The sequence below is a fragment of the Pseudophryne corroboree genome, chromosome 6 (assembly GCF_028390025.1).
Source record: "Pseudophryne corroboree isolate aPseCor3 chromosome 6, aPseCor3.hap2, whole genome shotgun sequence".
NCBI classification, from domain to species: domain Eukaryota; kingdom Metazoa; phylum Chordata; class Amphibia; order Anura; family Myobatrachidae; genus Pseudophryne; species Pseudophryne corroboree.
This window is the reverse complement of record NC_086449.1, coordinates 266,520,947-266,547,454: the sequence shown is the minus strand read 5'-3', so window position 1 is coordinate 266,547,454 and position 26,508 is coordinate 266,520,947. Positions and strand designations below refer to the sequence as shown.

General features: G+C 47.6%; 1 protein-coding gene across 2 annotated transcripts in view; it reads right to left on the bottom strand.

The window, feature by feature from the left end:
- The window catches only part of USP8 (ubiquitin specific peptidase 8), a 205,715-nt gene that overhangs the window by 160,253 nt on the left and 18,954 nt on the right, over positions 1 to 26,508 (bottom strand). Inside the window, exons 2-3 of one of the 2 annotated variants that reach the window (XM_063925992.1) lie at positions 24,918 to 25,084; positions 6,605 to 6,749 (exon numbers count right to left, since the gene is read on the bottom strand). In XM_063925992.1, coding sequence (XP_063782062.1) covers positions 6,605 to 6,749; positions 24,918 to 25,021 — 249 coding nt within the window. In that variant the 5' untranslated portion in view covers positions 25,022 to 25,084. The remainder of the gene's footprint in view (positions 1 to 6,604; positions 6,750 to 24,917; positions 25,085 to 26,508) is intronic. The other variant, XM_063925993.1, reaches the window with a different exon arrangement.

Sequence of the window (26,508 nt, the reverse complement as noted above, 5' to 3'; positions counted from 1 at the left end):
TAGGTTCGCTTCTTCTCCCCTTAGTCCCTCGTTGCAGTGAGCCTGTTGCCAGCAGGTCTCACTGTAAAAATAAGAATTTACTTACCGATAATTCTATTTCTCATAGTCCGTAGTGGATGCTGGGACTCCGTCAGGACCATGGGGAATAGCGGGCTCCGCAGGAGACAGGGCACATCTAAAAAAGCTTTTAGGTCACATGGTGCGTACTGGCTCCTCCCCCTATGACCCTCCTCCAAGCCTCAGTTAGGTACTGTGCCCGGACGAGCGTACACAATAAGGAAGGATCTTGAATCCCGGGTAAGACTCATACCAGCCACACCAATCACACCGTACAACTTGTGATCTGAACCCAGTTAACAGTATGATAACACAAACGAAGTAGCCTCTGAACAGATGGCTCACAACAACAGTAATAACCCGATTTTTGTAACAATAACTATGTACAAGCATTGCAGACAATCCGCACTTGGGATGGGCGCCCAGCATCCACTACGGACTATGAGAAATAGAATTATCGGTAAGTAAATTCTTATTTTCTCTAACGTCCTAGTGGATGCTGGGACTCCGTCAGGACCATGGGGATTATACCAAAGCTCCCAAACGGGCGGGAGAGTGCGGATGACTCTGCAGCACCGAATGAGAGAACTCCAGGTCCTCTTTAGCAAGAGTATCAAATTTGTAAAATTTTACAAACGTGTTCTCCCCTGACCACGTAGCTGCTCGGCAAAGTTGTAATGCCGAGACTCCTCGGGCAGCCGCCCAGGATGAACCCACTTTCCTTGTGGAATGGGCCTTTACAGATTTAGGCTGTGGCAGGCCTGCCACAGAATGTGCAAGTTGGATTGTACTACATATCCAACGTGCAATCGTCTGTTTAGACGCAGGAGCACCCAACTTGTTGGGTGCATACAATGTAAACAACGAGTCAGATTTTCTGACTCCAGCTGTCCTTGAAATATATATTTTTAATGCTCTGACAACGTCCAGTAACTTGGAGTCCTCCAAGTCGCTAGTAGCCGCAGGCACCACAATAGGCTGGTTCAAGTGAAATGCCGAAACCACCTTAGGGAGAAATTGAGGACGTGTCCTCAATTCTGCCCTGTCCGAATGGAATATCAGATATGGGCTTTTGTATGACAAAGCTGCCAACTCCGAAACTCTCCTGGCTGAAGCCAGGGCCAACAGCATGGTTACCTTCCATGTAAGGTATTTTAAATCTACCGATTTTAAAGGCTCAAACCAATGAGATTTGAGAAAATTTAGAACCACGTTCAAATCCCACGGTGCCACTGGAGGCACTATTGGGGGTTGTATATGTAGTACACCTTTGACAAAAGTTTGTACTTCAGGCACTGACGCCAATTCCTTCTGGAAGAAAATTGATAAGGCCGAAATTTGAACTTTAATGGACCCCAATTTGAGGCCCATAGACAATCCTGCTTGCAGGAAATGTAAGAATCGACCCAATTGAAATTCTTCCGTTGGAGCCTTCTTGGCCTCACACCACGCAACATATTTTCTCCAAATGCGGTGATAATGTTGTGCGGTCACTTCTTTCCTGGCTTTAATTAAAGTAGGAATAACTTCCTCAGGAATGCCCTTCTCTTTTAGAATCCGGCGTTCAACCGCCATGCCGTCAAACGCAGCCGCGGTAAGTCTTGGAACATACAAGGTCCCTGCTGAAGCAGATCCCTTCTTAGAGGTAGAGGCCACGGATCCTCCGTGAGCATCTCTTGAAGTTCCGGATACCAAGTTCTTCTTGGCCAGTCCGGAGCTACCAGTATTGTTCTTACTCCTCTTTTCCATATAATTCTCAGTACCTTTGGTATGAGAGGCAGAGGAGGGAACACATACACTGACTGGTACACCCACGGTGTTACCAGAGCGCCCACAGCTATTGCCTGAGGGTCTCTTGACCTGGCGCAATACCTGTCCAATTTTTTGTTGAGGCGAGACGCCATCATGTCCACCTTTGGTTTTTCCCAACGGTTCACAATCATGTGGAAAACTTCTGGATGAAGTCCCCACTCTCCCGGGTGAAGGTCGTGTCTGCTGAGGAAATCTGCTTCCCAGTTGTCCACTCCCGGGATGAACACTGCTGACAGTGCTACGACATGATTCTCCGCCCAGCGCAGAATCCTTGCAGCTTCTGCCATTGCACTCCTGCTTCTCGTGCCGCCTTGTCGGTTTACGTGGGCGACTGCCGTGATGTTGTCGGACTGGATCAACACCGGCTGACCCTGAAGCAGCGATTTTGCCAGGCTTAGAGCATTGTAGATCGCTCTTAGCTCCAGTATATTTATGTGAAGAGACGTCTCCAGGTTTGACCACACGCCCTGGAAGTTTCTTCCCTTTGTGACTGCTCCCCAACCTCGTAGGCTGGCATCCGTAGTCACCAGGACCCAGTCCTGTATGCCGAATCTGCGGCCCACTAACAGATGGGCAGTCTGCAACCACCACAGGAGAGACAACCTTGTTCTCGGTGACAGTGTTATCCGCTGATGCATGTGCAGATGCGATCCGGACCATTTGTCCAGCAGATCCCACTGAAATGTTCGTGCATGGAATCTGCCGAATGGAATCGCTTCGTACGAAGCCACCATCTTTCCCAGGACTCTTGTGCATTGATGTACTGACACAGTTCCTGGTTTTAGGAGGTTCTTGACAAGTTCGGATAACTCCCTTGCATTCTCTTCCGGGAGAAATACCTTTTTCTGAACCGTGTCCAGAATCATGCCCAGGAACAGCAGATGTGTTGTCGGGGTCAATTGAGATTTTGGAAGATTTAGAATCCACCCGTGTTGCTGAAGCACTACTTGTGTTAGCGCTACACCGACTTCCAGCTGTTCTCTGGACTTTGCCCTTATCAGGAGATCGTCCAAGTAAGGGATAATTAATACGCCTTTTCTTCGTAGAAGAACCATCATTTCGGTCATTACTTTGGTAAAGACCCGAGGGGCCGTGGACAACCCAAACGGCAGCGTTTGAAACCGATAATGACAGTCTTGTATCACGAACCTGAGATACCCTTGGTGTGAGGGGTAAATCGGGACATGTAGATAAGCATCTTTTATGTCCAAGGACACCATGAAGTCTCCTTCTTCCAGATTCGCTATCACTGCTCTGAGTGACTCCATCTTGAACTTGAATTTCTTTATGTACAGGTTCAAGGATTTCAGATTTAGAATAGGCCTTACCGAACCGTCCGGTTTCGGTACCACAAATAGTGTGGAATAATACCCCTTTCCCTGTTGTAGGAGGGGTACCTTGACTATCACCTGCTGAGAATACAGCTTGTGAATGGCTTCCAAAACCGACGTCCTTTCTGAGGGAGACGTTGGTAAAGCAGACTTTAGGAACCGGCGAGGGGGAGACCTTTCGAACTCCAGCATGTAACCCTGAGATACTATCTGCAGGACCCACGGGTCCACTTGTGAGTGAACCCATTGATTGCTGAAAATCTTGAGTCGACCCCCCACCGTTCCTGAGTCCGCTTGTAAAGCCCCAGCGTCATGCTGATGGCTTTGTAGAAGCCGGGGCGGGCTTCTGTTCCTGGGCAGGGGCTGCTTGCTGCCCTTTCTTACCCTTTCCTCTGCCTCGCGGCAGATAAGATTGTCCTTTTGGTCGCTTTTTATAGGAGCGAAAGGACTGCGGCTGAAAAGACGGTGTCTTTTTCTGTTGGGAGGGGGTCTGAGGTAAAAAAGTGGATTTGCCGGCAGTTGCCGTGGCCACCAGGTCCGAAAGACCGACCCCAAACAATTCCTCTCCTTTATATGGCAATACTTCCATATGCCTCTTGGAATTCGCATCACCTGACCACTGTCGCGTCCATAAACTTCTTCTGGCAGATATGGACATCGCGCTTACTCTTGATGCTAGAGTACAAACATCCCTCTGAGCATCTCGCATATAAAGGAAAGCATCCTTTAATTGCTCTAGAGTCAATAAAATACTGTCCCTATCCAGGGTATCAATATTTTCAGTCAGAGAATCCAACCACACTACCCCAGCACTGCACATCCAGGCTGAGGCTATTGCCGGTCGCAGTATAACACCAGTATGTGTGTATATACTCTTCAGTGTAGTTTCCAGCCTCCTATCTGCTGGATCCTTGAGGGCGGCCGTATCAGGAGACGGCAACGCCACTTGCTTTGATAAACGTGTGAGCGCCTTATCCACCCTAGGGGGTGTTTCCCAGCGCGCCCTAACCTCTGGTGGGAAAGGGTATAATGCCAATAACTTCTTGGAAATTAGCAGTTTTCTATCGGGGTTAACCCACGCTTCATCACACACGTCATTCAATTCCTCTGATTCTGGAAAAAATACAGGTAGTTTTTTCACCCCCCACATAATACCCCTTTTAGAGGTACCAGCAGTATCAGAGATCTGCAAAGCCTCCTTCATTGCCGTGATCATATAACGTGTGGCCCTATTGGAAAATACGTTTGTTTCTTCACCGTCGACACTAGATTCATCTGTGTCGGTACCCGTGTCGACTGACTGAGGTAAAGGACGTTTTACAGCCCCTGACGGTGTCTGAGACGCCTGAACCGGTACTAACTGGTTTGCCGGGCGTCTTATTTCGTCAACTGACTTTTGTAATGTGCTGACATTATCACGTAATTCCATAACTAAAGCCATCCATTCCGGTGTCGACTCCCTAGGGGGTGACATTACCATCATCGGCAATTGCTCTGCCTCCACACCAACATCGTCCTCATACATGTCGACACACACGTACCGACACACAGCAGCCACACAGGGAATGCTCTAATCGAAGACAGGACCCCCTAGCCCTTTGGGGAGACAGAGGGAGAGTTTGCCAGCACACACCAAAAGCGCTATAAATGTATATAAACAACCCTAGAAGGTGTTGTTTACTATATATGCGCTCTTAATATATAAATATCGCCAATTTATGCCCCCCTTCTCTTTGTTACCCTGTTTCTGTAGTGCAGTGCAGGGGAGAGACCTGGGAGCCTTCCTCACCAGCGGAGCTGAGCAGGAAAATGGCGCTGAGTGCTGAGGAGAATAAGCTCCGCCCCTTTTTCGGCGGGCTTTTCCCCGGTTTTTAAGAAACTGGCCTGGGTTAAAATACATACATATAGCCTTAATGGCTATATGTGATGTATTTATTTTGCCACTAAAGGTAATTATATTGCTGCCCAGGGCGCCCCCAGCAGCGCCCTGCACCCTCCGTGACTGAGTCAGTGAGCCGTGTGACAACAATGGCGCACAGCTGCCGTGCTGTGCGCTACCTTCAAGAAGACTGAGGAGTCTTCTGCCGCCTGCTTTCCGGACCTCCGTTCTGCCGTCTCTTCAGCGTCTGTAAGGGGGATCGGCGGCGCGGCTCCGGGACGAACCCCAGGCTGACCTGTGTTCCGACTCCCTCTGGAGCTAAGTGTCCAGTAGCCTAAGACTCCAATCCATCCTGCACGCAGGTGAGTTGGAAATCTCTCCCCTAAGTCCCTCGATGCAGTGATCCTGTTGCCAGCAGGAATCACTGAGATTGAAACCTAAAAAAAAAAACTTTTCTAAACAGCTCTTTATGAGAGCCACCTAGATTGCACCCTCTCGGACGGGCACAAAAACCTAACTGAGGCTTGGAGGAGGGTCATAGGGGGAGGAGCCAGTACGCACCATGTGACCTAAAAGCTTTTTTAGATGTGCCCTGTCTCCTGCGGAGCCCGCTATTCCCCATGGTCCTGACGGAGTCCCAGCATCCACTAGGACGTTAGAGAAATAAAAAACCTAATTTTAAACTTTCTTTCTAGAAGCTCAGGAGAGCCCCTAGTGTGCATCCAGCTCGGGCCGGGCACAGAAATCTAACTGAGGTCTGGAGGAGGGGCATAGAGGGAGGAGCCAGTGCACACCAGATAGTACCTAATCTTTCTTTTAGAGTGCCCAGTCTCCTGCGGAGCCCGTCTATTCCCCATGGTCCTTACGGAGTTCCCAGCATCCACTAGGACGTCAGAGAAATATATATATATATATATATATATATATATATATATATATATATATATACACACACATACATATACACATACATATACACACACACACCTTATATCTTTTTACTGAATTTTTAACTGGGTCTTTGGCTACTGAATACACTTGTTATAAGGAAGTGATAAACCAGTGATAAGTGCAAGGTGATAAACGCACCAGCCAATCAGCTCCTAACTGTTAAATTACATATTGGAGCTGATTGGCTGGTGCATTTAACAGTTAGGAGTAGATGGGCTGGTGCGTTTATCACCTTGCACTTACCACTGGTTTATCACTTCCTTATGCCATCTCCAGACTTAATACATCTGCCCCTATGGCCCAGTGAAGACTTCAGCTCCTAATGAAGTGATAACCTGCATTGTCAACAATATTTAGCAACAACCAATAACTTTGATTATTTTACATTCACTGTCATATAACCTTTTCAGGTAATTTGTTTGTAATGCTTTCCACATGATACAAAAGTAATAAAGATAACACATAAAGCCATCTAAAACAAATGTGAGATTCACTAAACTAAGACTCCACGACGATATAAATCATTTACCAAGAACTATTAATCTTACATGTTCAACTGTAACTGAAACTGTACCTGGTTTTGCTTGTAGTCTGGTCTTTTTTTAACAAGTTCAAAAACTGATAAAAATTTCATGTACAAGACATAAGCTTTTTCCTCATCGCCATCGAGTCTGCACTCTTCTGCTTTCTTAAAGATCTTGGAAGCACTGATAACATAGCTTAGTAATAAAAAAAAAAGGAGGTGTAAATCTTTTATACGTTTAAAACAGTATAGAAGTATGTTTTTGTGAAAACAGGATTTTAATACCTATCGGTAAATCCTTTTCTCCTAGTCCGTAGAGGATGCTGGGGTCCACTTCGGTACCATGGGGTATAAACTGTTCCGCAGGAGCCATGGGCACTTTAAGACTTTTTCAGAGTGTGAACTGGCTCCTCCCTTTATGCTCCTCCTCCAGACCACAGTATAGGAACTGTGCCGAAGGCGACGGACATTTCGAGGAAAGGATTTACTTTTAATTTAACGGTGAGAGATTCAAACCAGCTCACACATCAACCATGCCGCACAACATGACATTCAACATAACCTAAGCCAACGTGCATGAAGAATTGCAGCAACATGCTGAAAATAATTGTAACACAACACTTGTGTAACTACAAAACTAACCACTGCAGGTAAAGTACGCACTGGGTCGGGTGCCCAGCATCCTCTACGGACTAGGAGAAAAGGATTTACCGGTAGGTAGTAAAATCCTGTTTTCTCATACGTCCTAGAGGATGCTGGGGTCCACTTCAGTACCATGGGGTTATACCAAAGCTCCAGTACGGGCGGATGACCCGGCAGCACCGATTGACCAAACTTGAGGTCCTCATCGGCCAAGGTGTCAAACTTGTAAAACTTTGTAAACATGTTTGCCCCTGACCTAGTAGCTGCTTGGCAATGTTGTAATGCCGAGACCCCGCGGGCAGCCGCCCAAAATGAGCCCACCTTTCTAGTAGAATGGGCATTTACCGAATTTGGTATCAGCAATCCTGCCGTGGAATGAGCGTGCTGAATTGTCCCTCTGATCCAGCGCGCAATGGTCTGCTTAGAAGCAGGACACCCAATCTTGTTGGGAGCATACAGGACAAACAGAGCCTCTGTTTTCCGTATCCGAGCTATTCTAGCGACATCAATTTTCAAAGCTCTGACCACATCAAGAGACTTTGATGCAGTGAAGGTGTCAGTAGCCACTGGCACCACAATAGGTTGGTTTATATGGAAAGACAAAACCACCTTCGGAAGAAATTGCTGACGAGTTCTTATCTCTGCCCTATCTTCATGGAAGATCAGGTAAGGGCTCTTGTGAAACAAGGCCCCCAACTTAGACACCCGCCTTGCGGATGCCAAGGCCAACAGCATGACCACTTTCCAAGTGAGAAACTTCAATTCTATCTCCTATAGAGGTTCAAACAAATCCGATTGAAGGAACTGCAACACCACATTAAAGGTCCCATGGTGCCACCGGAGGCACAAATGGAGGTTGGATGTGCAGCACCCCTTTCACGAACGTCTGAACTTCTGGAAGGGAGGCCAATTGTTTTTGAAAGAAAACAGATAAGGCCGAAATCTGGACCTCGACTGAACTGAATTGTAGGCCCGCATCCACACCCGCCTGCAGAAAATGGAGAAAACGTCCCAACTGAAACTCTTCCGTAGGAGCCTTCTTGGATTCACACCAAGACACATACTTTCTCCAACTACGGTGGTAATGTCTAGACGTTACTCCTTTCCTGGCCTGAATAAGAGTGGGGATGACTTCTTTGGGAATACCCTTTCGGGCTAGGATCCGGCGCTCAACAGCCATGCCGTCAAACGTAGCCGCGGTAAGTCTTGATACACGCACGGCCCCTGCTGCAGCAGGTCCTCACGAAGAGGAAGAGGATCTTCTATGAGCAACTCCTGAAGATCTGGATACCAAGCCCTCCTTGACCAGTCTGGGACAATGAGGATCGCTCGAACCCTTGTTCTTCTTATGAGCTTGAGAACTTTTGGTATTAGTGGAAGTGGAGGGAAGACATACACCGACCGAAACACCCACTGTGACACCAGTGCATCCACTGCTATTGCTTGAGGGTCTCTCGACCTGGAACAATATCTCTGAAGCTTCTTGTTGAGACGAGACGCCATCATGTCTACTTGAGGAACTCTCCAAAGACTTGTCCCCTCTGTGAAGACTTCTTGGTGGAGGCCCCACTCTCCTGGATGGAGATCGTGTCTGCTGAGGAAGTCTGCTTCCCAGTTGTTCACTCCCGGAATGAAAATTGCAGACAGAGCTTTTGCATGTCTTTCTGCCCAGAGGAGGATCTTTGTCACCTCTGCCATTGCCGCTCTGCTTTTCGTTCCGCCCTGACGGTTTATGTACGCGACTGCTGTTACATTGGCTGACTGGATCTGCACGGGTTGTTCTTGAAGAAGATGCACCGCTTGTAGAAGGCCGTTGTAAATGGCTCTCAATTCCAGAACGTTTATGTGAAGACAGGTTTCCCGACTTGACCATTTTCCTTGGAAGCTTTTTCCCTGTGTGACTGCTCCAGAGCCTCAGAGACTTGCATCCGTGGTTACTAGGACCCAGTCTTGAATCCAGAATCTGCGTCCCTCGAGTAGGTGATGGATCGACACTCGTTGGTTTCAAAATTTGTTTGACCATTCTCTGGATTTCCAGAGCCTTTTCTACTGGAAGAAATACCCTCTGTACTTCTGTGTCAAGTATCATCCCCAGAAAGGACAATCTTGTCGTCGGTTCCAACTGCAACTTTGGAAAATTCATGATCCAACCGTGTTGTTGGAGTATAAACAGGGAGAGTGCAATGTTCTGCACCAACCGTTCCCTGGATCTCGCTTTTATCAGGAGATCATCCAGGTAAGGGATTATATTGACTCCCTGCTGTCGAAGCCATCACCTTGGTGAATACCCTCGGTGCCGTGGAGAGTCCGAACGGCAACGTCTGGAACTGGTAATGGCAATCCTGAACTGCAAATCTCAGATAAGCTTCATGAGGAGGATAAATGGGAACATGTAAGTAGGCATCTTTTATGTCCACTGATACCATGAAGTGCCCTTCCTCCAGACTGTTAATCACTGCCCTCAGAGATTCCATTTTGAACTTGAGCCTTTTCAGGTAGAGATTCAGAGATTTCAGGTTTAAAATTGGTCTGACCGAGCCGTCCGGCTTCGGAACTACGAAGAGGCTTGAATAAAACCCTTCTCCCTGTTGTGACAAGGGAACCAGGACAATGACTTGATCCTGACATAATTTTTGAATTGCAGCTGTTACTACTTCTCTCTCCGGGAGAGAAGCTGGCAAGGTCAATTTGAAATTCAGCATGGGGGGACGTCTTGAAACTCCAGTTTGAATCCATGGGACACTATTCGCAAGACCCATGGGTCCAGGCCAGATTGAACCCAGAGCTGACTGAAAAGTTTCAGACGTGCTCCCACCCGAGCGGACTCCCGCAAGGGAACCCCAGCGTCATGCTGCAGATTTGGCAGAAGCAGGGGTTGATTTCTGCTCCTGTGATCCTGGGGACGCTGTGGACTTTTTTCCTCTTCCCCTCCCTCTACCTGCAAAGAAAGGGGAACCTTTACCCTTTTTTGTATCTGTTGGGCCGAAAGGACTGCATCTGAGAGTGATGTGTCTTTTTCGCCGGCGCAGGAGCATAAGGCAAGAATGTCGACTTACCAGCGGTAGCCGCAGAGACTAAAGCATCCAGCCCATCTCCAAACAAGGCCTCACCTTTATACAGGAGAGCCTCCATATTTCTTTTGGAATCTGCATCAGCATTCCATTTGCGAATCCACAACGCCCTCCGAGCTGAGACTGCCATGGTAGCGGCATTTGAACCCAAGAGCCCAATATCTTTCATGGCTTCTAGCATGTATGCCGCAGCGTCTTTTATATGACCTAACGTTAGGAGTATCTTGTCTCTATCTATCATGTCAATTTCAGATGATAAGTTGTCTGACCATTTTTTGATAGCATTACTCACCCATGCACAAGCAATGGTGGGTCTGAGTAGCGTACCATTGGCCACATAAATAGATTTTAACGTAGTCTCCAACTTGCGGTCTGCCGGCTCCTTTAGTGAAGCCGTCCCAGGCGCAGGGAGAATCACCTTTTTAGTTAATCGTGACAGGGCACTGTCTAAAACGGGGGGGGGGTGACTCCCACCATTTCCTGTCCTCTGCCAGGAAAGGATAAGCAACCTTTATTATTTTGGGAATCTGAAATTTCTTTTCAGAGTTTGCCAAAACTCCCTCAAAGAGTATTTAGCTCATGAGAAGGAGGGAAAAAGTTACATTCATTTTCTTTTCCTTATAAAAATAAGCCTTCTCCTGAGGTAAAGGAGGGGCTTCCGTAACTTCTAAGACCTCCTTTATAGCAACAATCATATATTGAATGCTTTTTGCCAATTTAGGATCTATTCCCCTGGAATCACTAGTGTCGACACAGGAATCAGAGTCCGTGTCGGTATCAGTTTGTACTATTTGTGCAAATGGGCTCTTATCTGACCCAGCAGTCCCCTGTGGGTGAAAAGGCAGAACTATGAAAAATCACATCTTCAACTGATTTTCTCCAGTTTTCTGCATGAGACTCAGATTTATCCACTCTCTTACTGATATGATTCACACTATCACGTAATTCTTTCACCCATTCAGGCTCGTGGTGTGCCGGCAGCGCCACCACATTACAACTCTGTGTCCCTAAAATGGCTCCCTCAGGGGAAGAGCTCCCTGCCTCAGACATGTCACACACGTGCACAACCACACCACAGACACTCCGGGACTTATAGGGGACAGAGCCACAGTAAAATCTGTCAGAAGGACACAGAAAGGATTCTGCCAGTTCACAACTCAGCGCTAGTGATATAATCCCTGTGTAACACAAAATGCCCACAGACCTGTAGCGCTTTTATAATGACAAATTCACCATACAGCACCAATTTATACTGTGCCCCCCCCCCCCTGTTTTGCACCCTGATACTTAGTTCAGAAGTGGAGGAGGGCCAGCGTTCTTCTCTGCAGCTTGCTAGGAGAAAAAATGGCGCTGAGCAGTGTGCTGGCTGACTGAGGAGGAAGCCTCGCCCCCGTAATAGCGCGTTTCCCCTCAGACTTTTCAATACTATTTTTTATACTGGTGGGGGTAGGACTGTGCCTCAGCATCTTATGTCCCCTTGTTAGCCAGTTTTGAGTAGGTTCATGCTGCCCAGGGTGCCCCCCCCCTGCTCCCTGCTGTACCCGTGTTGATGGGTAGCATGGCGCGCAACGTTCCCGCCAGCTGCGCGGTACCTTTTAGCTGTCATGATGACTGAAGATCCTCTTCTGTACACTCACCTGTCTTCTGACTTCTGGCTCTGTAAGGGGGGTGATGGCGGGCTGTGGGAGTGAGCGCATAGCCGCAGCTAGTGTTCAGTTCCCTTCAGGATCTAATGGTGTCCTGTCAGCCAGAAGCAGAGCCATGAAACTATTCAGGAAGTTAGTTCCTACTTCTGCCCCCTAAGTCCCACGAAGCAAGGAGACTGTTGCCAGCAGTCCTCGCTGAAAATAAAAAAACCTAACAAAGTCTTTCAGAGAAACTCAGCAGAGCTCCCCTGGAGTGCATCCAGTCTGACTGGGCACATTTTCTAAACTGAGGTCTGGAGGAGGGGCATAGAGGGATGAGCCAGTTCACACTCTGAAAAAGTCTTAAAGTGCCCATGGCTCCTGCGGAACTGTCTATACACCCATGGTACTGAAGTGGACCCCAGCATCCTCTAGGACGTATGAGAAAATAAGAATTTACTTACCGATAATTCTATTTCTCATAGTCCGTAGTGGATGCTGGGGACTCCGAAAGGACCATGGGGAATAGCGGCTCCGCAGGAGACTGGGCACAAAGTAAAAGCTTTAGGACTAGCTAGTGTGCACTGGCTCCTCCCCCTATGACTCTCCTCCAAGCCTCAGTTAGGATACTGTGCCCGGACGAGCGTACACAATAAGGAAGGATTTTGAATCCCGGGTAAGACTCATACCAGCCACACCAATCACACCGTACAACTTGTGATCTGAACCCAGTTAACAGCATGATAACAGAAGGAGCCTCTGAAAAGATGGCTCACAACAACAATAACCCGATTTTTGTAACAATAACCATGTACAAGTAATGCAGACAATCCGCACTTGGGATGGGCGCCCAGCATCCACTACGGACTATGAGAAATAGAATTATCGGTAAGTAAATTCTTATTTTCTCTAACGTCCTAGTGGATGCTGGGGACTCCGAAAGGACCATGGGGATTATACCAAAGCTCCCAAACGGGCGGGAGAGTGCGGATGACTCTGCAGCACCGAATGAGAGAACTCCAGGTCCTCCTCAGCCAGGGTATCAAATTTGTAGAATTTAGCAAACGTGTTTGCCCCTGACCAAGTAGCTGCTCGGCAAAGTTGTAAAGCCGAGACCCCTCGGGCAGCCGCCCAAGATGAGCCCACTTTCCGTGTGGAATGGGCTTTTACAGATTTTGGCTGTGGCAGGCCTGCCACAGAATGTGCAAGCTGAATTGTACTACAAATCCAACGAGCAATCGTCTGCTTAGAAGCAGGAGCACCCAGCTTGTTGGGTGCATACAGGATAAACAGCGAGTCAGATTTTCTGACTCCAGCCGTCCTGGAAACATATTTTCAGGGCCCTGACTACGTCCAGCAACTTGGAATCCTCCAAGTCCCTAGTAGCCGCAGGCACCACAATAGGTTGGTTTAAGTGAAATGCTGAAACCACCTTAGGGAGAAATTGAGGACGAGTCCTCAATTCTGCCCTTTCCGAATGAAAAATTAGGTAAGGGCTTTTATAGGATAAAGCCGCCAATTCTGATACACGCCTGGCTGAAGCCAGGGCTAACAGCATTACCACTTTCCATGTGAGATATTTCAAGTCCACAGTGGTGAGTGGTTCAAACCAATGTGATTTTAGGAATCCCAACACTACATTGAGATCCCAAGGTGCTACTGGAGGCACAAAAGGAGGCTGTATATGCAGTACTCCCTTGACAAACGTCTGAACTTCAGGAACAGAAGCTAGTTCTTTTTGGAAGAATATCGACAGGGCCGAAATTTGAACCTTAATGGACCCTAATTTGAGGCCCATAGACAGTCCTGTTTGCAGGAAATGCAGGAATCGACCCAGTTGAAATTCCTCCGTAGGGGCCTTCCTGGCCTCGCACCACGCAACATATTTACGCCAAATACGGTGATAATGTTGTACGGTTACATCCTTCCTGGCTTTGATCAGGGTAGGGATGACTTCATCCGGAATGCCTTTTTGCTTCAGGATCCGGCGTTCAACCGCCATGCCGTCAAACGCAGCCGCGGTAAGTCTTGGAACAGACATGGTCCCTGCTGGAGCAGGTCCTGTCTTAGAGGTAGAGGCCACGGGTCTTCCGTGAGCATCTCTTGAATTTCCGGGTACCAAGTCCTTCTTGGCCAATCCGGAGCCACGAGTATAGTCTTTACTCCTCTCCTTCTTATGATTCTCAGTACTTTTGGTATGAGAGGAAGAGGAGAGAACACATACACTGACCGGTACACCCACGGTGTTACCAGAGCGTCCACAGCTATTGCCTGAGGGTCCCTTGACCTGGAGCAATATCTGTCCAGTTTTTTGTTGAGGCGAGACGCCATCATGTCCACCTTTGGTTTTTCCCAACGGTTTACAATCATGTGGAAGACTTCTGGGTGAAGTCCCCACTCCCCCAGGTGAAGATCGTGTCTGCTGAGGAAGTCTGCTTCCCAGTTGTCCACTCCCGGAATGAACACTGCTGACAGTGCTATCACATGATTTTCCGCCCAGCGAAGAATCCTTGCCACTTCCGTCATTGCCCTCCTGCTTCTTGTGCCGCCCTGTCTGTTTACGTGGGCGACTGCCGTGATGTTGTCCGACTGGATCAATACAGGCTGACCCTGAAGCAGAGGCCTTGCCTGACTTAGGGCATTGTAAATGGCCCTTAGTTCCAGGATATTTATGTGAAGTGACGTTTCCATGCTTGACCACAAGCCCTGGAAATTTTTTCCCTGTGTGACTGCTCCCCAGCCTCTCAGGCTGGCATCCGTGGTCACCAGGACCCAATCCTGAATGCCGAATCTGCGGGCCTCTAGGAGATGAGCACTCTGTAACCACCACAGGAGAGACACCCTTGTCCTTGGAGACAGGGTTATCCGCTGATGCATTTGAAGATGCGATCCGGACCATTTGTCTAGCAGATCCAACTGAAAAGTTCTTGCGTGGAATCTGCCGAATGGAATCGCTTCGTAAGAAGCCACCATCTTTCCCAGGACCCTTGTGCACTGATGCACTGACACCTGGCCTGGTCTTAGGAGTTTCCTGACTAGGTCGGATAACTCCCTGGCTTTCTCTTCCGGGAGAAACACCTTTTTCTGTACTGTGTCCAGAATCATCCCTAGGAACAGCAGACGTGTCGTCGGAATCAGCTGCGATTTTGGAATATTTAGAATCCATCCGTGCTGTCGTAGTACTATTTGAGATAGTGCTACTCCGACCTCTAACTGTTCTCTGGACCGTGCCCTTATCAGGAGATCGTCCAAGTAAGGGATAATTAAGACGCCTTTTCTTCGAAGAAGAATCATCATTTCGGCCATTACCTTGGTAAAGACCCGGGGTGCCGTGGACAATCCAAACGGCAGCGTCTGAAACTGATAGTGACAGTTCTGTACCACAAACCTGAGGTACCCTTGGTGAGAAGGGCAAATTGGGACATGGAGGTAAGCATCCTTGATGTCCAGAGACACCATGTAGTCCCCTTCTTCCAGGTTCGCTATCACTGCTCTGAGTGACTCCATCTTGAACTTGAACCTTTTTATGTAAGTGTTCAAGGCTTTCAGATTTAAAATGGGTCTCACCGAGCCGTCCGGCTTCGGTACCACAAACAGCGTGGAGTAATACCCCTTTCCCTGTTGTAGGAGGGGTACCTTGATTATCACTTGCTGGGAATACAGCTTGTGAATGGCTTCCAATACCGCCTCCCTGTCGGGGGTAGACGTTGGTAAAGCAGACTTCAGGAACCGGCGAGGGGGAGACGTCTCGAATTCCAATTTGTACCCCTGAGATACTACCTGCAGGATCCAGGGGTCCACTTGCGAGTGAGCCCACTGCGCGCTGAAATTCTTGAGACGGGCCCCCACCGTGCCTGAGTCCGCTTGTAAGGCCCCAGCGTCATGCTGAGGACTTGGCAGAAGCGGGGGAAGGCTTCTGTTCGTGGGAAGAAGCTGTCTGTTGCAGTCTTTTTCCCCTTCCTCTGCCCCGGGGCAGATATGAGTGGCCTTTTGCCCGCTTGCCCTTATGGGGACGAAAGGACTGAGCCTGAAAAGACGGTATCTTTTTCTGCTGCGAGGTGACTTGGGGTAAAAAGGTGGATTTCCCAGCCGTTGCCACCAGGTCCGATAGACCTCCCCCAAATAACTCCTCCCCTTTATACGGCAATACTTCCATATGCCGTTTGGAATCCGCATCCCCTGACCACTGTCGCGTCCATAATCCTCTTTTGGCAGAAATGGACATCGCACTTACTCTTGATGCCAGAGTGCAAATGTCTCTCTGTGCATCTCGCATATATAGGAATGCATCCTTTAAATGCTCTATAGTCAATAATATATTGTCCCTGTCCAGGGTATCAATATTTTCAGTCAGGGAATCCGACCAAGCCACCCCAGCACTGCACATCCAGGCTGAGGCGATTGCTGGTCGCAGTATAACACCAGTATGTGTGTATATACTTTTAAGGATATTTTCCAGCCTCCTATCTGCTGGCTCCTTAAGGGCGGCCGTTTCTGGAGACGGTAACGCCACTTGTTTTGATAAGCGTGTGAGCGCCTTATCCACCCTAGGGGGTGTTTCCCAACGAGCCCTAACCTCTGGTGGGAAGGGATATAGTGCCAATAATTTTTTAGAAATTAGCAGTTTTTTGTCGGGGGTAACCCACGCTTCATCACACACTTCATTCAATTCATCTGATTCAGGAAAAACTACGGGTAGTTTTTTCACACCCCACATAATACCCCTTTTTGTGGTACTTGCAGTATCAGAGATGTGCAAAACCTCCTTCATTGCCGTGATCATGTAACGTGTGGCCCTACTGGAAAATACGTTTGTTTCTTCACCGTCGACACTGGAGTCAGTGTCTGTGTCTGGGTCCGTGTCGACCCACTGAGGTAACGGGCGTTTAATAGCCCCTGACGGTGTTTGAGACGCCTGGACAGGCACTAACTGAGCTGCCGGCTGTCTCATGTCGTCAACAGTTTTCTGTAACGTGCCGACACGGTCACGTAATTCCTTAATTACGGCCATCCATTCAGGTGTCGACTCCCTAGGGGGTGACATCACCATTATAGGCAATTGCTCCGCCTCCACATCATTTTCCTCCTCATACATGTCGACACACACGTACCGACACCCAGCACACACACAGGGAATGCTCTGATAGAGGACAGGACCCACTTAGCCCCTTGGGGAGACAGAGGGAGAGTTTGCCAGCACACACCAGAGCGCTATATATGTATAGGGACAACCTTACAATAAGTGTCTATCCCTTATAGCTGCTTATATCTGTTATTTTGCCAAATAAGTGCCCCCCTCTCTTTTTTACCCTGTTTCTGTAGTTGCAGGATGCAGGGGAGATTCTGGGAGCCTTCCTACCAGCGGAGCTGTGTGGGAAAAATGGCGCTGTGTGCTGAGGAGATAGGCCCCGCCCCCTTCACGGCGGGCTCTTCTCCCGCTTTTTTCTGGAAAACTGGCAGGGGTTAAATACATCCATATAGCCCAGGAGCTATATGTGATGTATTTTTTGCCAAATAAGGTAAATTCATTGCTTCCGAGGGCGCCCCCCCCCAGCGCCCTGCACCCTCAGTGACCGAAGTGTGAAGTGTGCTGAGAGCAATGGCGCACAGCTGCAGTGCTGTGCGCTACCTTATGAAGACAGGAAAGTCTTCTGCCGCCGATTTATGGACCTCTTCTTGCTTCAGCATCTGTAAGGGGGCCGGCGGCGCGGCTCCGGGACCCATCCATGGCTGGGCCTGTGATCGTCCCTCTGGAGCTAATGTCCAGTAGCCTAAGAAGCCCAATCCACTCTGCACGCAGGTGAGTTCGCTTCTTCTCCCCTTAGTCCCTCGATGCAGTGAGCCTGTTGCCAGCAGGTCTCACTGAAAATAAAAAACCTATTTAAACTTTTACTCTAAGCAGCTCAGGAGAGCCACCTAGATTGCACCCTTCTCGTTCGGGCACAAAGATCTAACTGAGGCTTGGAGGAGGGTCATAGGAGGAGGAGCCAGTGCACACCAGCTAGTCCTAAAGCTTTTACTTTGTGCCCAGTCTCCTGCGGAGCCGCTATTCCCCATGGTCCTTTCGGAGTCCCCAGCATCCACTAGGACGTTAGAGAAATATAATTTAAAAAAAACTACAGAGGTTTAGAAAATAAGATTTTACTCACCGGTAAATCTATTTCTCGTAGTCCGTAGTGGATGCTGGGACTCCGTAGTGGATGCTGGGACTCCGTAAGGACCATGGGGATTAGCGGCTCTGCAGGAGACTGGGCACAACTAAAGAAAGCTTTAGGACTACCTGGTGTGCACTGGCTCCTCCCACTAAGACCCTCCTCCAGACCTCAGTTAGGATACTGTGCCCGGAAGAGCTGACACAATAAGGAAGGATTTTGAATCCCGGGTAAGACTCATACCAGCCACACCAATCACACCGTATAACTCGTGATACTAAACCCAGTTAACAGTATGAAATATAACTGAGCCTCTCAACCTATGGCTCAACAATAACCCTTTAGTTAGGCAATAACTATAAACAAGTATTGCAGACAATCCGCACTTGGGACGGGCGCCCAGCATCCACTACGGACTACGAGAAATAGATTTACCGGTGAGTAAAATCTTATTTTCTCGGACATCCTAAGTGGATGCTGGGACTCCGTAAGGACCATGGGGATTATACCAAAGCTCCCAAACGGGCGGGAGAGTGCGGATGACTCTGCAGCACCGAATGAGCAAACTCTAGGTCCTCCTCAGCCAGGGTATCAAACTTGTAGACTTACAAAAATGTTTTAACCCGACCAAGTAACAGCTCGGCAAAGTTGTAAAGCCGAGACCCCTCGGGCAGCCGCCCAAGAAGAGCCCACTTTCCTCGTGGAAAGGGCTTTTACAGATTTAGGGTGCGGCAGTCCAGCCGCAGAATGTGCAAGTTGAATCGTGCTACAGATCCAGCGAGCAATCGTCTGCTTAGAAGCAGGAGCACCCAGCTTGTTGGGTGCATACAGGAGAAATAGCGAGTCAGTCTTCCCGACTCCAGCTGTCCTGGAAACATATACTTTTCAGGGCCCTGACTACGTCCAGTAACTTGGAATCCTCCAAGTCCCAAGTAGCCGCAGGCACCACAATAGGTTAGTTCACATAAAAAACTGATACCACCTTAGGAAGGAATTGGGAACGAGTCCTCAATTCCGCCTTATCCATATAAAATACAGATAAGGGCTTTTGTATGACAAAGCCGCCAATTCTGATACACGCCTGGCCGACGCCAAGGCCCACAGAATGACCACTTTCCACGTGAGGTATTATAGCTCCACGGATTTAAGTGGCTCAACCCAATGCGACTTCAGGAAATCCAACACCACGTTGAGATCCCACGGTGCTACTGGAGGCACAAACGGGGGCTGACTATGCAGCACTCCCTTAACAAAAGTCTGAACTTCAGGCAGTGAAGCCAGTTCAATTTTGGAAGAAAATCGACAGAGCCGAAATCTGGACCTTAATGGAACCCAATTTTAGGCCCATAGTCACCTCTGACTGTAGGAAGTGCAGAAATCGACCAAGCTGAAATTTCTCCTTTGGGGCCTTCCTGGCCTCACAGTACACAACATATTTCCGCCATATGCGGTGATAATGGTTTGCGTTCACTTCTTTCCTAGCTTTAAATAGCGTAGGGATAACTTCCTCCGGAATTCCCTTTTCCTTCAGGATCCGGCGTTCAACCGCCATGCCGTCCAATGCAGCCGCGGTACGTCTTAGAACAGACAGGCCCCCTGCTGCAGCAGGTCCTGTCTGAGCGGCAGTGGCCATGGGTCCTCTGAGATCATTTCTTGGAGTTCTGGGTACCAAGCTCTTCTTGGCCAACCCGGAACAATGAGTATAGTTCTTACTCCTCTCCTTCTTATTATTCTCATTACCCTGGGTAAGAGAGACAGAGAAGGGAACACATACACCGACTGGTACACCTACGGTGTTACCAGAGCGTCCACAGCTATCGCCTTAGGGTCCTTGACCTGGCGCAATATCTTTGTAACGTTTAGTTGAGGCGGGACGCCATCATGTCCACCTGTGGCCTTTCCCAACGGTGTACAATCATTTGGAAGACTTCTGGATGAAGTCCCCACTCTCCCGGGTGGAGGTCGTGTCTTCTGAGAAAGTCTGCTTCTCAGTTGTCCACTCCGGGAATGAACACTGCTGACCGTGCTAACACATGATTTTCCGCCCATCGGAGAATCCTTGTGGCTTCTGCCATCGCCATCCTGCTTCTTGTGCCGCCCTGTCGGTTTACATGAGCGATCGCCGTGATGTTGTCGGACTGGATCAGCAGATTTCACCTGCTGGAAGTACAGCTTGTGAATTGCCGCCAGTACTACCTTTCTCCGAGGGCAGCAGGCAAGGCTGATGTGAGGTAACGGCGAGGGGGAGTCGCCTCGAACTCCAGCCTGTATCCCTGTGATACTATTTGCAGAACCTAGGGATCCACCTGTGGGCAAGCCCACTGGTCCCTGAAGTTCCCGAGACGCGCCCCTACCGCACCTGTCTCCACCTGTGTAGCCCCAGCGTCATGCGGTGGACTCAGAGGAAGCGGGGGAAGATTTTTGATCCTGGGAACTGGCTGCTGGTGCAGCTTTTTCCTTCTTCCCTTGTCTCTGTGCAGAAAGGAAGCGCCTTTGACCCGCTTGCTTTTCTGAAGCCGAAAGGACTGTACCTGAAAATACGGTGCTTTCTTAGGCTGTGAGGAAACCGGAGGTAAAAAAATTTATTCCCAGCTGTTGCTGTGGATACGAGGTCCCAGAGAACATCCCCAAACAATTCCTCACCCTTATAAGGCAGAATCTCCATGTGCCTTTTACAGGCAGCATCACCTGTCCACTGCCGGGTTTCTAATACCCTCCTGGCAGAATGGACATTGCAGTAATTCTGGATGCCAGACGGCAAATATCCCTCTGTGCATCCTTTATATATAAGACGACGTCTTTAATATGCTCTATGTTAGCAAACTATTATCCCTGTCCTAGAGTATTAATATTATCTGACAGGGTATCAGACCACGCTGCAGCAGCACTATTTATGCTGAGGCAATTGCAGGTCTCAGTATATAACCTGAGTGTGTATATACAGACTTCAGGATAGCATCCTGCTTTTTATCAGCAGGCTCCTTCAAGGTGGCCGTATCCTAAGACGGCAGTGCCACCTTTTTTGACAAACGTGTGAGCGCCTAATCCACCCTTAGGGATATCTCCCCAACGTGACCTATCCTCTGGCGGGAAAGGGTACGCCATCAGTAACTTTTTAGAAATTACCAGTTTCTTATCGGGGGAACCCACGCTACTTTACACACTTCATTCATTCATCTGATGGGGGAACAAAACACTGGCTGCTTTTTCTCCCCAAAAATAAAACCCCTTTTATGTGGTACTTGGGTTCATGTCAGAAATGCGTAACACATTTTTCATTGCCGAGATCATGTAACGGATGTTCCTAGTGGATTGTGTATATGTCTCAACCTCGTCGACACTGGAGTCAGACTCCGTGTCGACATCTGTGTCTGCCATCTGAGGTAACGGGCGTTTTTTGAGCCCCTGATGGCCTTTGAGACGCCTGGGCAGGCGCGGGCTGAGAAGCCGGCTGTCCCACAGCTGTTACGTCATCCAGCCTTTTATGTAAGGAGTTGACATTGTCGGTTAATACCTTCCACCTATCCATCCACTCTGGTGTCGGCCCCACAGGGGGCGACATCCCATTTATCGGCCTCTGCTCCACCTCCACGTAACCTTCCTCATCCAACATGTCGACACAGCCGTACCGACACACCGCACACACACAGGGAATGCTCTGACTGAGGACAGGACCCCACAAAGTCCTTTGGGGAGACAGAGAGAGAGAGTATGCCAGCACACACCAGAGCGCTATATAATGCAGGGATTAACACTATAACTGAGTGATTTTTCCCCCAATAGCTGCTTGTATACATATATTGCGCCTAAATTTAGTGCCCCCCCTCTCTTTTTAACCCTTTGAGCCTGAAAACTACAGGGGAGAGCCTGAGGAGCTGTCTTCCAGCTGCACTGTGAAGAAAAAATGGCGCCAGTGTGCTGAGGGAGAAGCCCCGCCCCTTTTTCGGCGGACTTTTCTCCCGCTTTTTTATGGATTCTGGCAGGGGTAATTTATCACATATATAGCCCTGGGACTATATATTGTGATGATTTGCCAGCCAAGGTGTCTTATATTGCCCTCAGGGCGCCCCCCCCCAGCGCCCTGCACCCATCAGTGACCGGAGTGTGAGGTGTACATGAGGAGCAATGGCGCACAGCTGCAGTGCTGTGCGCTACCTTGGTGAAGACCGAAGTCTTCTGCCGCCGATTTTCCGGACTCTTCATGCTTCTGGCTCTGTAAGGGGGACGGCGGCGCGGCTCCGGGAACGAACACCAAGGTCGGGTCCTGCGGTCGATCCCTCTGGAGCTAATGGTGTCCAGTAGCCTAAGAAGCCCAAACTACCACCTGTTAGGTAGGTTCGCTTCTTCTCCCCTTAGTCCCTCGCTGCAGTGAGTCTGTTGCCAGCAAATCTCACTGTAAAATAAAAAACCTAAATATACTTTTTTTCTAGGAGCTCAGGAGAGCCCCTAGTGTGCATCCAGCTCAGCCGGGCACAAGAATCTAACTGAGGTCTGGAGGAGGGTCTTAGTGGGAGGAGCCAGTGCACACCAGGTAGTCCTAAAGCTTTCTTTAGTTGTGCCCAGTCTCCTGCGGAGCCGCTAATCCCCATGGTCCTTACGGAGTCCCAGCATCCACTTAGGACGTCAGAGAAACATTATATCCAAGTTCTGAACAACATTTTATGCAATGCAATAGACTACAGACTACAGATAAATATTGCACTTGCTACCATTGGAAATATTTTGCTGCATGTGATAGCTCCAAGTTATGAATTTTACTTTTGCTCTCCATGACTAAGTCAATAAAAAATAATTAACCAGCTACTCAATATTCAAAAGTCAAACATTGACATTTCTATACAACATTTTTCTCTTTGAACGATACTAACTTTGTTTTCAACATATAAAGCTCGATTCAATTCAGTGCGAATAGAATAGCGCCGGGAAGGAGCTATTCAATTCAGCGCCATGTTATGCCTGACTAGAGTATTTGTTTTCGTACCCCTCCCGGAATGCAAGCTCCTTTCTGGCGCTATTCAATTTGCGCTGACTTGAATTGAGCCCATTGTTTGCATATATTGCACCAATGCTAACATGATTGGTATGCAATTTAGAATGTTTAGGATCCCGCACTGGTATGAAATCATTAGTGTATAATTAGGTGTAAAGACCAAAATAGACAATGAAGGGTGAGAAAATTCCCTATTAAATTCAGGTTGGTGGTGCAACCAGAGTCAGTGTAAATGGCTATATTACATGGAAAGAGAAAAGAAGGCTCTTGTGGGTGCACTCTTATGTTTAATCTGAAAGAATTGATAAGGAGTAAATATAACTTTAAATTTTATTGAGTCTATTTAAAATGGATAAATACATCCAAACACACAACACTAAAGACAAACAATAATTTAAAAAGACTTTAAAATTACTCTGAAAAATTACATAAAATTTGATAAGACTAAACATTGGTTAATTATAAAATGGATCACCAATGTATTCCTCCAGGCTATTCAGGAGCTTGGTGCCCTATGGACAAATGGACCAATGGATGAAATGAGCGGGCCCCCGAGTCCCTCCCCCTCGCTCAGCACACATTGCGCTGAGTGGTGAGCGGTGGAAGAGATGTGTGCTGAGTGGTCTGTGCTAGATCGCTCAGCACACATCTCCCCCGTGTGTACGGGGCTTAAGAGTATCAGGACACTCCGTGTCTAACATTGACAGCAGATTCACCACTTGGATTTCTTCTCAGATTCATCTCTAATCTACTAAATGTTATCATCAGTACTTACATAATTAAACTTTGTTGATAATTCACATATACTTCAATCAGCTCCATTTGTCCATAGGGCACCTAGCCTCTGAATAGCCTGGAGGAATACATTGGTGATCCATTTTATAATTAACCAATGTTTGGTCTTATCAAATGAATGTCATTTTTCAGGATAATTTAAAGTCTTTTTCAATTATTGTTTGTCTTTAGCGTTGTGTGTGTTTGCATATATTTATCCATTTCAAATAGACTCAAAAAATTTTAAAGTTTTATTTACTCCTTATCAATTCGTTTGGATTAAACATAAGAGTGCACCCACAGAAGAGTATTCTTTTCTCTTTCCATGTAATATATGATTGGTATGCAGCAAGACATAAGACATAAACATGTTATTACTAGTGGCCAGTGTGCTGAACCGGTCTTTACAATCTCTAAAAAGATTCCCATTGCCTCTACTGAATTTATTTATATTATAGTTTGGAAGCACATCTAGTATTCCTTGTAACCTGCTGTAATTATAAAACTATTCAAGTCGCATCGTGACCGCAATTTACCCTCCATGGTGTCAATGCGCATGCGTAGGTTCCATCCTGCGCGAGAGCCAAATACAATCGGTTCGCAATGGGTGCGAACGCCTCTACTTGATTGACAGGCAGAGGCTTTCACGGGGTGGGCAGGAAACCATGTCGGACCATTGCGGGGGCAGCGCAGGGAAAACGGGGGCGGATCAACAGTGTTCGTAGGGCGACTGCGTGACGTCACATGCTGCCGCTCTGATGTACAAAATGGGAGTGGTCCTCCTGCATACGCAGCCTAGCAGCAACTGCAGGTGGGCATCCGTAATTTCTGTATGGGCAATGTGACTGCAATTGTTTTACGAATGCTGGACGGCCTTGCCCTGCGATGGGCGGTCCCCAGCATGCTACAGAAGGAACTGCAGATTCTGCTTTAACAGAATCTGCAATCCGTGCTGAATAACCCTCTAAAAGCTGCTAGAAATATGAGAAAGCGAAACACCATAAACAATGAGCAGTTTGATTATTTTTTTCAAAAACACACATAAGTTAAAAGAAGAAACTCAAGTTTTAGCCCATAAGTATATGTTGAAGATAAAAAAAAATTATCTACCTCTTTGTACTAGTTGCATCTGCTTTAACTTCAGCTTTCTTATTAAGCTCCAACAGGGAAGTGGAAAGATACAACTCTTTGGGTAATGCAGATGCTGTAGGCATATTGGAATAAGTTTCCGTTTCTTACATCAGAGGGTGTATGTTAATCCTAGTGATAATGTATTCCTTTGTAAAATAAAGAAGTATGATGAAATCAGTAAGCCAAAAAAAAAAAAAAAAAAAAAAGAATACATACAGAGTACTATTAGATGTCTAAACAGTAGGTGGTGCAACAAAGGCAGTCTATGTCCATAGTAATCTATTATGCATCCTGACAGATATGTACTAATAGATTGCCCTGTATTTTCCTGTTCTCTTGAACATAACATGATGACATTATGTACTGTGACAGAACCACATAGATGGAGTACAGTCCAACTCACTTTATTTCCATCTGAGGCAGTTTTACACAGTACATGCAGGTTTTGCAGGCAGTCTTTAAACAGAAGTACAACATTCCAAGTTCTAATAAGCACAAGTAGTTCAGATTCTAAATGGCTCCTACAGTAACCCCAGACCCCCAACCTATCGCATGGCCACTTCCTGGCATCAGGAACCAAGACTACTGAACAAACACAGTTTTAAAGGTAGCAGACAAGTTGTAGTGATTAGCCCAGCTGTGGCTTACAACAGACTCAGCTAAAAACCGGTCTGGAATCCATCAGACCTATTGCTCCCGATCCAATCCTGCCATTTCTTAGTATTTTCATGTGAATCATGCTGTCCCTGCCACAGTAAGCAATTCCAGGAATTGGAGAAGAAATGGAAAGCCAAGGTACAATACATACAGATGATCAAAATATTCTTTTTTTTTTCTCTAAGATGTTGCTTAAATCTTATTATTGATTTAGAGAACATATTTTTGTTTTAAACATGTAAGATATTGTAACCAAATATCAGCACAGGAAAATAAGATTTTAAACCTACCGGTAAATCTTTTTCTCGTAGTCCGTAGAGGATGCTGGGGACTCCGTAAGGACCATGGGGATGGACGGGCTCCGCAGGAGACATGGGCACTTTAAAAAAGACTTTAGGTCTGGGTGTGCACTGGCCCCTTCCTCTATGCCCCTCCTCTAGACCTCAATTAGAGAAACTGTGCCCAGAGGAGATGGACAGTACGAGGAAAGGATTTTTGTTAATCCAAGGGCAAGATTCATACCAGCTACACCAATCACACTGTATAACTTGTGTATCTATTAAACAGTTAACAGTATGAAAAAACAACATAGCATCAGTCCAATCTGATGAAACTATAACATAACCCTTATGTAAGCAAAACTATATACAAGTCTCGCAGAAGTAGTCCGCACTTGGGACGGGCGCCCAGCATCCTCTACGGACTACGAGAAAAAGATTTACCGGTAGGTTTAAAATCTTATTTTCTCTAACGTCCTAGAGGATGCTGGGGACTCCGTAAGGACCATGGGGATTATACCAAAGCTCCCAAACGGGCGGGAGAGTGCGGATGACTCTGCAGCACCAAATGAGCAAACCTTAGGTCCTCCTCAGCCAGGGTATCAAACTTATAGAACTTTGCAAAGGCGTTTGAA